The sequence below is a fragment of the Camelus bactrianus genome, chromosome 6 (genome assembly GCF_048773025.1).
Source record: "Camelus bactrianus isolate YW-2024 breed Bactrian camel chromosome 6, ASM4877302v1, whole genome shotgun sequence".
Lineage (NCBI taxonomy): Eukaryota > Metazoa > Chordata > Mammalia > Artiodactyla > Camelidae > Camelus > Camelus bactrianus.
In genome coordinates, this window is record NC_133544.1 from 93,324,657 (window position 1) to 93,336,989 (window position 12,333).

Here is a 12,333-nt window from a genome sequence, read left to right on the forward strand (position 1 = left end):
AGAACATTTAGGCTATCCCAGTATCTTGTTCTCGTAAGCAGGCAACATATTTATAATGATACCGTGCCTTACGTGGTCTCTGGAGCCCCCAGATAGCCTGCATACAAGCCACAGCATGCTCACGCCTGAGTAAAAGGTGATGCGAGGCTAATCAAGACCTGCTTCTTCCTTCCAGACAAGCTTTGCACAGCTGCTCCCTCACCCACTCCTCTGCTCTGCTGTCCGTCTATCTATGTGACGAGCTCACTTTGCTTTTAAGCGGTCCTTTCCTTGGAAAGCCAGGACTTGAGGATTCCTCCCCAGTAGATAAAAAGCAACAAGGATGACTTGGACGCTCTCTTGTTGAGTCCCTGCTGACTGTAGGCAGCTTCAGATAATCCTCTCCTGGTTAATACAAGGCCCTGATACATAAGGAAGGCAGGGGGAGTTTGTAATGCTAGTAAGGACTTCGGAAATTTTAATGGTGCCCACAATTTTTCCAAGACAAAACTTCATTCTCCCAAATAAACAATGTGGTACTTGCACCCTCTTGAGTTCTCAACCTTGGCTGAACTTTGGAATCACCTGGGGCATGTTAGAAAATGCAGATGCCTGAATCCTGGCCCCAGAAATTCTGATTTAATTTATCAGCATGTGACATGAGCGTCAGTAGTATTTAAAGGTCAGGTGATTCAAGTATGCAGCTGAGGTTGGGAGATCACATCTGCTGGATGTGATCTGATCCACACATTGTCTAGACTTGAAAGACAGGCGCACCCCACCCCCACCGCCACCTGGCTCCCAATTCACTGTCACGGTTATTACTTCGAAGGCTAGAAGCTGAGCTCTGGATTTAATAGTATACTTTGAGTCCAGCATTGAATGGGCTTTAGTCTTAAATATGACCTATACAGGTTTATCTTTGAACCCACTTTATCTCATTTCATTTTGGTAAATGTGTACACTAATCGTATATGTGAGTGTGGTGTTGTGTCCTGTGTATAAGATAGGGGGCCATTCACACAGTGATTTCAATCTGGTGTATTCTGTTCTGGTGTAACCTAAATCCTAGGATATAAAGAGAGTTTAAAGTCTCCCCACGTAGCATAGAGGACCACTGTGCCTCTTTGCAGCCAGTGCCAGGTTTGGGCTCTCTAAAAGGTGTGGAACCCAGAAAGGAGCAATAGTATTTGACCACATGTCATCCAAAAGCTCATAGCTTAGGACATTTTGTGTGCTGGATTTCCCCTAGTGATTTCATGCGCTGCCAATCCATCTCGCCCAGGGCACTGTCAGGGCACAGCCATGTGTTTTTCTGCTTGGCCTATGTGTATGGGGAGGGGACGTGGAAAGAGCCACGTGTCCACCTGCGTGATTGTTTTCACAGGAAAAAGTCACAGCTAGAGAAGCACCAGGCGTCCCAAACAACTCCTTGCACACAGCCGTGCTGCCATTGGCCCTGATACAGCCTGCTTGTGGGGGAAAAAGGGGCTGCTGCCTTTATTAAGATTCAGCCAGGGTACTGCTGGGGAGACGATGTGAAACCTTTACTTCCAAGCTTTTGGTTTTGGATTCCTCATCCAGCTTGTTTTGTGTAAAGGAGGAGAGAAACAACAGGATCTCGGTTTTTGTTCTATAAACAAATATCTAACTTACCTTTTTCTCTAGCTACAGGACACGTGTCCTTGTTTTAAGTATGATTGAAAGGGCACTGAGGCAAAGCAGCTTTTTGGTTGACTTTTGTTCTGGTAAGAACACGGGAATTTTTGGTTATCCACCGACTTTAGCTGTCACTTAGCCAGCGTGGACCTCATTTCCCCTGAGAATTAACATGCGTGGGGTCTAGGCCCTTTTCTGGCAGTCAGACCTTAATCCAGAGTAGTTACTCTCCATACTGAGACATCTCCTAGTAAGATAAAGTACTTCTTAAGCCTGTTCTCCCCTCCAGAGGAAGAGCTAAATGCTGGCTGCTTTGGTTGGACTTACCGAAAGGCTGGGGACTTCTCTTTCCCTCAGAACGTTTGCAAGGTTAGCTTAACAAACTGCATGGTGAGACCTCACACGGGAACCAGAATGGCTCAGCCTTGGTGCCTGATTGAATTCTTACAGGCAGGGCCATATGTTCTTTCTCCTGCTACCTTCCTGGAAGTTGCCCAGGAAAGCCCACCCCTGGGGCTCCCACCAGCTCTTCCTGTTTTGCCTTGCCCCTCACTGAGATCCAGCTCTCACCGGATGTTTCTGTCAGACGCCTGCCCCTCCACTTCAATGCAGGGACCAAGTGGCTTGGGCCTGCTCACCCTACCTTGCCAGAGGAAGAAACTAAACACAGACACATACTGCATGTTTGCATGGCTCACAGGGAGTTGCTTCCATCTCACCTCTGTGGACTAATATCTCTCTTTCTCTCTCTTCCTTTCTGTGTTTTTCTCTTTACACACTCTGTAGCTGCCTGAAAATGCTCAACCTGTGGTGAGTCCCTGTCTCCAGCCCACACGCTAGGGGAGCGGACCTGACTAGGCTGGGGTTGGCAAAGCCAAGCAAAATGCCTTAGGAACACGCAGTGGCTTCCATATGCCATCTTGTGTCATTACCCACCCCGACTGGGGAACTCGAGCCGCAAGGTGGGGATGGGGCAGGCCTGCAGCCAGGAATTAATCTGCTCCTCCTTCCCTTTCCAACCCACCTCACTGCTGCCTCCTCCTGTCAAAACGGTAGCCCACAGTATACAAAGTTATCTCTTCATTTTTATTTTAGTGACTTTTTTCTCAAATTGATACAACCAGGTTTGAGCAGACAGAGAGGGACAGAGGCAGGAAGACCAGGTGACTGTGTCAGTCGTAGAATCAGAACCTAACTGTTCCTCACAGCTCCAGGGAGGGTCGCTGCCAGATAGTCTCACATTCTGTGATTTGCTCTCCGACCTTGAAATTCAAGCAGCTTTGGAAAAATCTGTGACTTTTCTTTTTTGATTCAGCTGGTTCTTCTGTCTCTAGAATATGAGTCTCTCCAAATAAGAGAATTGCTTTTTGGGGAAAAGGTGGACATTTTGATGTTGTTGTTCTGAGTTTTTTGTTTGTTTTTCGTTTGTAGTCTTTCCTTCTCTTCCCTTCTGTTCCCTTTCTTTTTCCTCTTCCCTTCCCCTTCCTGTAAGAGAGCATCGTAGGCCAAGGGCTGACTTGGCTAATGCGATCCTGGAGCCTCTCTTTTCCATTCCTGCAGAAGGTTCCTTGAATGCATTCTTAGGAACAACACGAGGTATGCTGAAGGGGAAGCCCTAAAGAATCCATGTTTGGTGAGGCACACTCTTCCTGCAGGACCGAGCCCCCTCCCCAGCTCTCCTCCTGAATGCTGCCCGTGACCTTCAGGGGCTCCTGAGCGAGTTGGTCTTTGCAGTGTGGAATCGTAACTCTCCCCCGTGGTCTGCATGCCTGAGATAATATTCTCTGTGGTGATAATGTCTGCTGGGCTCTCTGACTGCCTTGTTTCTGTCTGTCTTCAGTGACTGGGTTGGGCACCAGTCTCTGTACCCTAACTGGCTAAGCCAAGTTGCCTACAGGGTTTCCCCAGGGACAAGGATGTATTGAAGATAACAACTGGGTTCTAAAGAGATAGAACTTGTAGAGTTACGGTGTCAAGGAGTACATTTGGCCTATTTATTTAGCAAACATGTGTCTCTGTAATCTGACATTGTCGTGGTCTGTTTTTTTCTTGTGAGATGTTAGTCACATGATCCTAAACTGCAAATAGAGGGCCTACCTTGTGCTCATCCACTCTGTGCCTGGAACTCCAGGCCATCCCACGGCCTTCCCCAAAGAGCTTAGGTGCCATCTAGCTGGAGAGATAAGACACGTGTACTTGACAGGACAAGTAGTTCTCCAGGACACTTAGGTTATTGTCCCTTGAGAAGTCACCGTTGGCAGGGAAGGTCAAGGAAGACTTAGTGGGTGCCGTGAGGCTTGACCCAGGTGGTAGAGCGAGGGAAGGACGTACAGGGACAGCAAAGACGAGAAGCCTCGTAAAGTAACAGCTGAAGGGAGAGCCAATCAGGAGTCACCTGGAAGGAAACCTGAGACTCAAGAACGGTTGATCACTTGCCTTCATTGTCTTCTGAGAGGAAAACATCTGAATGGAGTCCGTCAGCAGGCTTGGTCTGGGATCTAACCAGGCTTAACAGGTCCTGTTGCTGGTAGTCACCACCAAAACCAAAGAGTTGAAGAATAGGTTGTGGAGCCTGTTCCCTCCTGGGTAGAGTTATTAAAAGCTCCTGCCGAAGCCTTAACTGCGGTAACTAGCAAGAATTAATCCAGGGCTCTGAAAACCAGGGCTCACACTCTCCTCCAGTCCAGTGAATTCAGCGTTGCACGTCAAGTTATAATATGCTTATGAGCAGACATTACTTCTTACGGCTTGCCTTGGAGGAGGTAAAAGAGAAATTGTATGGACCAAAACAGTATTTCAAACTTCTTAATGATTGCCCTTACTTAAAAACACAAAATCATCATCTTAGCATTCTCCAAAAAGAATGAGAAGTTGACTTAAATGTTAATGATCCCTCAGTCATGGTTAACAGGGAATCAGTAGCTCTGTTGAAACATTGATGCTCCCATGAGATTTAATTCACCTTGCTAAATAATTTCAGGGCATTCACCTTGAAAAATGTCTGTTTTCTAAAGCATATGTACAAAAAAAAACAACCCAAACTTTTTTTTCCCCTTGACTCCTTCCCTAGGGATTCCATTGAGAACTGTTTTAAATAATCAAAAACTTTTTTTTTTAAGCATTTATTCAGTCTCTGAATACACAAGACACTTTATCTAGTGACTATACTCACATTACACATGTCATTGTAACTCTTGGAAAAAAAATTTTAAGACCTCCCTAAGAAGCTCTTATTTCCGAAATCTCCACGCTCAGTTCATTCAGATATGGTTAAAGCCCAGCACTTTGTGTATGTAAACATCTGTTTCTGCATTCCAAGGAACTTTCTCCAGATTTTTAATACCTAGGGTGTAGGAATACCACGGGCCTGAAAAGGGAGGGAATGTTAACTACAGGGGAGAACTTCGGGGTTTGGGAAGTAAGCAACAGCTTATTTCCATGTAAGTACTTTTGGCATTAAACCCAGAAGGATTCGGCAAAAGAGCCAAAGATAGGTTTCTGAGAAAAGCTTTTCTTTCAAGGGCCCAGCAGGACTGAGTTCTGCCTCCAGCTGTGCTCCCCCCATCTTTGGGCCCCTTGGACTCATCCACCACCTTCTGCCCTCACATTCTCACTGCTCGTGTGTCAGCTTCCTGGAAAAGACGTATCTTTTGCCACCGCCCTCATCTCCCCCTTCTGGAATAGTCACTGCCCAAGCAAGAGATGCTCCCTATCCCGAAGGCCGGGAGTGAGGAGTGGGCACTCGAGGGCTGTGGCTGAGCCGCGGCTGCTGCCCCAGAGGCAGCGCTTGGAGGGCTTGTGAAGAGATCAGGCCCGGCCGCCACCCTGAGCGGGGTCGGTGCTTGAACCCAGTCTGGTTCAGCAGCAGTCTCGGGAGGCTAAGTTGAGGAGGACCCTGCAACCAGATGCTTCCTGGTGATCAGCTGTGGCGTTGGTCCCCTCTGGACGAAGAGTGGGCTCTGGTGATTTCATTCACGGGATCTGGGCTCCCACAGTTATTAAAGTCAGGGCTTCTCCTGCCCACTCCAGCCTGCTGGTTGAGGGCGGGGGCTAGAAAGAATCCTTAGTCCTTCATCAGAAGCATCGTGAGAGCTTCCCAGAGCTCCAAGTGTCACGTTTTTCATGGTGTTTGTTTGCCTTAGTTGAGCCTCCATACCGGCCGAAGTTGCATTAAATAATTGTGCCCTCTGTACCAAGGGGCAGACAGTGCAGCGTATTCTTATGCAGCCCTGAGGACCCCCCAACCTTGGTTCAAGATAAAAGATGAGACATCCGGGGCGGGGTATAGCTCAGTGGTGGACTGTGTGCTTAGCATGTAGGAGGTCCTGGGTTCAATCCCCAGTCCCTCCATTAAAAACAAATAAACTTAATTCCCCACTGAAAAAAATTAAAAAAAAAAAAAGATGAGACATCCAGGTTGGGGTGTTAGACTAGGAAATAAGCCATCTTCATCCTTCTTACAAAAATGCCTGTTTGGGCCCTGCCTAGCCTGCCACGCTTTGGTAATTAGGTTTGGTGGCTGCAGATTGGAATAAAGCATCTCCTTCCTTTGGCTTTCCTGGCAGATCCTGCCCACCGCCTCCAGTATGTGTGCTCTAGATGGTGGGCGGCCCCGTGGGTGGGTTCCAGGGGAGAAATTCATCCCCTGCAATGAGCAGAGGCAGGCAGAAATCTGTTGGCAGCTGCAGGCCTCCAGAACTAACTTGCAGTGTTCCTTGTGCTCCAGGTGCTGCTGTTTCTTTAAGAGGAAAAGGAAGAAGACTGCTCAGCGCCACAAGTGACCAGTGCCTCCCAGGAGTCCTCAGGCCCCGGGGACTCTGACTCAATTGCACCTGCAGCTCCTGCCATTTCTCATTGGAAGGGACTCCTCTGTGGGGGAGGGTGGAGATCCAAACCAAAAAGAAGAAAAGAGATGCCCCCAGAAGGAGCCAGTGTGGGCAGCCAGGGCCCAGAGGGTCAGTGGCTTTCCCTGCCTGCCTGCGGCTCTGAGCAGGTCCCAGAGCTGCTGGGCCTCCACTGCTGGCCCTTGGGGCTGGCTGCCTGGTTGACTCTCCTTCCTATTGTTTACAGTGAAGGTGTCATTCACAAAAACTCAAGGACTACTATTCTCTTCCCTCCCCTTAGTTTACTCCTGGTTCTTGCCGCACCCTCAACCCTCTCCAGCATCAAAGCTAATGAGTTGAAGGCTTTGTCTGCTGAAGGAGCTCAAGAGTCTGGGGGTGCGGCCAGGAAAGTAGGAGGAAGAGGCAGGCCTGGGCTGGAGGAGCACCTTCTCCACTTGCCAGGTGTGTCTGGCAGTCTGGCTGCCTCTTCCTCCGTGCCTGTGCAGCCTCCATCCCCCGCCGCCCCGGGGGTGCAGGCCCCTCCCTCCCTCCCTCCCTCCCTCCCTCCTGTGAAGTTACACTGTAGGACAAAGCTGTGAGAAGTCTGCAGTCTACTGTCCCTGCGTGTTGGCGTTCTTAGCTTTCTTGACAAGCGAACTGTGTTCTTCAGACAGCAGCAGAACAATGCAGATTGTCCTGAGCAAAGGAAAAAACTGACTTTATTGCACTTTTAGTTGTTATTTTGTTGTTTTGTTTTGTTTTGTTTTTTAACAAAAAAAAACATGGCAGATGCATATTGTGTCTGGTTATATTGGGAGTTTTACTTTTTTTCTGTTTTGAGGGGGATGGGGCCAGCCAAGCCATTCAGAGAGAACATGGGTCCAGAGGACATTCTCAGTGGAAAGAGTTGGGTCTGCAGCACCCAGAAGAAGAGAAGAAGCCAAAACTCTGCGTCTTCCTGAGTGAACACTCAGGTTGGCAGGGAAGCATACTTGAATTTTCGTTCATCTTCTCAGCTGCTGAAGAATGTCGCTGCCGGAGCCTCTTGACCTCATCAGCCTGCAGTTTGGACAAACCTAGCTCCCCAGCACATGGGATGAGCCAGCCAAGCCAGACTGTGGCCAGGAGACAGTTCATCCCAGAGAAGGAGATGCTTAACACAGAAGTCTGAAATGTCTGTTTCCTCCACTGCCAGGGACTTCCAACTAGATAGCCATGTGACTTCCTTAGTGACTTGGGGGACAAAATTAGTGATGAAACAGCCACCACCATATTGCCACCAGTGGACAAAAAGGAGGAAAGTGATCCTGCCTTCCAACTGCCAGAGGAACCTCAGGATTTGGCTCATCACAGGGCCAGGAAATAAAATCGGTGTGTACTCTTTGCCCCAATAGCTGAGTTCCAGCGTTTGGGCTGGCCTGCCTTATCAGAAACCAGGCTCCTGCAAATCTTCTCCCAGCAGGTCCATAGTAGCAGGCTGAGGACTCAGTACTTGGGACTGTAGTGAATGAGAAGGTAAGACTGGTTAGTGCTGGAAGATACCAGGGCAGAGAAGACCGAAATGAAAGGTCTGAAATTATCCTCTCACTTGGACATAGATAGACCCCTTCCAGAGAAGACGGCCACACATCTCGAGCACGTTGTCCCCGGTACGCTGTCCCCTCCCCCGTGGTGTGGTCACGTGATACACTGCCATGAAGGGTCTCGGTTCCTCATTCACTGCTTGAAAAGTCATTGATGTATGGAGTTAACCTCATGCTTGCTTTTCATTTGAATTCAGTGGCTTATCCAAACAGTGACCTCTCATTCTAGATATGCTAGAGAAGAAAGGATCAATTACAGCAGGGGATGAGGTTTTGTATCTGGGAGTAGAGAGAGCTCACCACGGAGGACAGTGGCTGGGGACTTCGTCTGGGCACTTGGGGGGAACAAGTCATTGCCTCTGGCTTGAGGTGTAGGGCTGTCTTTTGGACTGGAGGTTGTGGGGACACTTCCTGGTAATTGGCATTTCCTGACAAGTCGCTTGATGTATCTTACATGGAGCAGAAGTAGCTGCAGTAGCGTGGATCCGAGTTACTGGGCTTCACCTGTGTCCCATTGGGTCCTGGCTAGCAAATAGCACGTCACTGGCCTCAAACCTGCCTAGCTTATGTAAACATCGTAATCTTTCATTTCTTTAAAAGAAACTTTTCTATAAACAAAACAGAGTGGCTGAAAGATTCAGTGTCACACCACTTCCCCACAAGGATTTTAAATAGTGGGGTTTGCTTCTTTGACATTACCTGGTGGTTAAGGCACCATCACTGAAGCTTACATAGTTTCTCAGTTGGCATCTGGGCAACTCTGACTTCCTGTATAGAAACTTACACATCCCTATATAGAAGAAGCCTTAACTCTCAAGGGAGGGCAAGGGGAAATGGTGGCAAAGCCGGGAGCATTCCTGGCACTCTGTACCCCACTAAGTGCCTCCCCACTCCCTTTTCCACAAAAAAGTAAAGGCAGTTACCAGCTTGGCTGCAGGGCCTACCCTCTTGCAGCTGGGTTTGTGACCTTTTGGGAGTCGTAAATTTTTTTTTTAAGTCTAGCTCTTGAGGGACTTAACCTGAGCAGTTGTTGGGGGAGTCTTCCTGATGCACTGTTCTTACTCTGCCCCCCTCACCCCCATCTCTTACTAGATACTTGGTTTTTCATGACAGGTGAAGAGCCCAGGACCTGGCGTGCACAGCAGCGGTGATCCTTCCAGAGCCACTGGCCCTCCAAGGGGGTCCCAGACCCCTGGGGCATTCTGTTGTGATCTTTCTTAAAGTAAGGAGTAATTTGGCCATCAGTTCCATCCCCTCAGCCCGTCAGGGCTCCCTCCTCAGCCCTCTTGCTATAGTCGCTGAACTGTGTTCCTCAGCCAGCTCCTTGGGGTTGGGCACTCCCTGCACCCACCCCCCACCCAGATCCACTTGCTCTGTAGCTTTTGAGCTCCTCCGCTTCACAAGCAGGATGCCTGGGGATGTTTTCCTTTGGGATTGATGCAGATATTTCTGAGTTAGCCTTAAGCACTAACGACATTAGGAGTCCTCCCAAACCCCACGGTCCTTCAGGCCTTGCGTCCTGAGCAGATTGAGGCAAGCAGGCCAGGAATCCACCAACACCTATGGGGTCCTTCCCTTGTGACGAGAGCATGACTGGTGTCTGTGCAGTCTCGGCTTGTCAGAGCCGATCGCTTGCTGTATACCCGCTTGGCATTTCCCAGTGGTCTCGCTCCAGACCGCTCTGCAAGGTGGGGCTGTGTGCCAGCAGCAATGTGCTTTCATGACTGCCGTAATTAACATTCTCCTGCCACTTTGGGTCTTTCTACAAGGAAACAGGGTCTAGGAAGGTACGAGTCAGGTGACTCAGTCGGCCTCGAATTAAAGCCTCACTTTACTTTAGAACGTAGGGGCAAGAGGAGACAGCAGGGTCCTGAGGTTTCCAGTAGAAGTGTGATTGCCTGTTCATTCTCAGTGAACTCCAGGTTCATAGAAACAGCCCCTGCCATTAGCCGGAAGAGGTGTCCATCACCTCTAAAGTAACTTCACTGGAAATGTACATTGGGAGTACATATTCAGTGTTGGTTCTCAGTCTTAGTAACCACTTTCATTGTCAAAAGTGAGTAATGGTAGTGATACGCCACGGTGGTTACTTAAAGATCATAGCCTTAACTTTTTTTTTATGCAAAAGATATACCCTGTCCCCCCTCTTAGTGAGTAGCATAACCTGTATCTTAAGTACTTCCATGGCAGCCTGGAAAGCATCTCCTCTAAGGAACTTCATCTTTCTTCTGATGCGTCATCTCCCAAGTCCACATGCCTCCCATGTCGCGGTCACATCTTCCATTTTCATGTTTCAGCCAGTTTTCATTCCCAATGTGTTGCCCTGACAACATCATCTTCAGTGTCAGAACCACGTTAGGGCCAGAATTTCTCAGATTGGGAGCCTGCAGTGCCATACAGCCAAAATTGCCTTTGCCAGGCCACTGCCACCATCCCCACCAATGCTCCAAACTGGGCCGATGAATTCCAGAAACCCTTAAGGAGCCAGGGTAACTTGGCTCTCCATCTGGATTGGCCTGAGCAACAGGCATGTGTCTCGGATTCTTCTACCAACTCCAAGGCTCCAGGAAAGTCCCATTTAGAGGGTGATGGCCAGTGACTCCCAGTCTTCCCTGTGGTAGGTTGGTAGAAATCAAAATGGGATGCCTGTGGTTTTGTTTTCTTGGGTGGGTTTTTGTTTTTGTTTTTATTTGGTTGGGGAAGAGAGTGATTTTGTTTCTGAATAAGAAAGAAAAGAAACCATGGTCCTTTAGAGGGTTTGCAGAGTTTTAAGTAGTGTTTTACCCACAGATAAGGAATCTTGGAAGTCTTTGATCAATTAAGCACTCTTAAGAATATGTTTTTCCTAATTCCTTTTGCAAGTGACTGCAAAAGAATAGGTTTCTCCATTGTATTCCAAATAGTAAGTAGGTTCCCTGGATATACACAGTAGTAGTTGACATATTTCCTCAAAAAGCAACCAGGAAGTCCACTCCAGTGTTTATTTTGTAGCTCAGTTTGTATTACAAAGGAAAAAGTGAACCTGTACTCCATATATTTCTAGTTTGATTACCAAACTCAATGTTATATATAGAGAAACCTCAGTTCTGTGGACAGAATTTATTTTGTTATTTTTCTCCTTTTACTCCTCACAGTCGTCTTTCCAGTGCCATCACCACCTTCAAAGCAGAGGGCTATCCATGGTAGTAAATGGGATGCAGTGCAGTCACCCCTGTAACCCACACCAGAGGACAGATGTCCTGACTGCCCCTTCCCGGCAAGTCCCCTCCTTAAGGGCAGGTGAGACTTTCAGTGTTCCTCTTCATGAGCTCCAGACCAAATCCCAGGCCAGCCCTTACACCGAAAGCTTTTTTAAGAGGCTTATCAGTCTGTTAGGAATGTCTCAGGAAGATGAGCCATTTCTTTGAGGGGGAAATATATTTACAGATGGGTGTGTGTTGTTGCATTTTTATGCTTGTGTGTGTGTGTGTGTGTGTGTGTGCACAGCTCATCTGTGTGCATTTCACTTCCATAAAGACTCAGCCCAGGCTGCTGGGACCACGTATTCCTGAATATTCTCGGAAGTAAACAGGTAACAAGTGAGTTTCTCAAATTAGTGTCACCGCAGCAAGCTGGCTCTTGGAATGAGCCCCATTTATCAAGCAGAAGAGTAAAACAACAGAAAAGATAGAAATGAAACCAAAAATATTATAAACCCCCCAATGGAAAATAATGTTGATTTCATCAGTTCCCATTGGACATATTACATGCTCTAATTTATTATATTGTTTTGTCTGTTTCTTTAATCTTGACCCATTGTACTTTTAAAAAGATGTTGGGATGTTGATTGCAATTTTTTAAAACTAGATAATGTATAAATCAGCTGTGGAAATCAATTTTAATTGATGTGTGGATGTGTCTGATTATTGTTAAATGCCTTTTTTTATCTTTTATTTTAGATATGTAATATTGTTTCATAAACCCTGGCACTGGTCGCAAAGCTCAGCTGTGAAAATGAAACTTGGAGTATTTTTAAACATGAATGTCAGTTTCAAGTGTATTTGAAATGGTTCCTCCAGGAGAGAGATTTGTACACCATTAAGTAAAAACTCCTCTTCAGAGGAAGTAGCCTTCTTTGGGAAAAATGGAAATGGGTCTTGATATGTTATCTCAGAGTAGCCATTTCCTAGGGCACCATGGAAAACACAAATGTGATCTTTAAGTATACCTCTTCCCCAATTTGGGGAGGAAAGGACTCAGTTTGCACCCTTTTTGTATGTAAAATAAAATGTCTTACCTTTCTTGGCTAA

At 47.4% G+C, this 12,333-nt stretch overlaps 1 protein-coding gene across 13 annotated transcripts in view; it reads left to right on the forward strand.

Annotated features, from left to right (window-relative positions):
* The window catches only part of CSNK1G1 (casein kinase 1 gamma 1), a 150,233-nt gene extending 137,900 nt beyond the window's left edge, over positions 1–12,333 (forward strand). For 3 of the 13 annotated variants that reach the window (XM_074366350.1, XM_074366349.1, XM_010955189.3), the window contains one exon: positions 6,365–12,333. In XM_074366350.1, coding sequence (XP_074222451.1) covers positions 6,365–6,419 — 55 coding nt within the window. In that variant the 3' untranslated portion in view covers positions 6,420–12,333. The remainder of the gene's footprint in view (positions 1–6,364) is intronic. The other 10 variants (XR_012507761.1, XR_006724893.2, XR_012507758.1 and 7 more) reach the window with 9 other exon arrangements.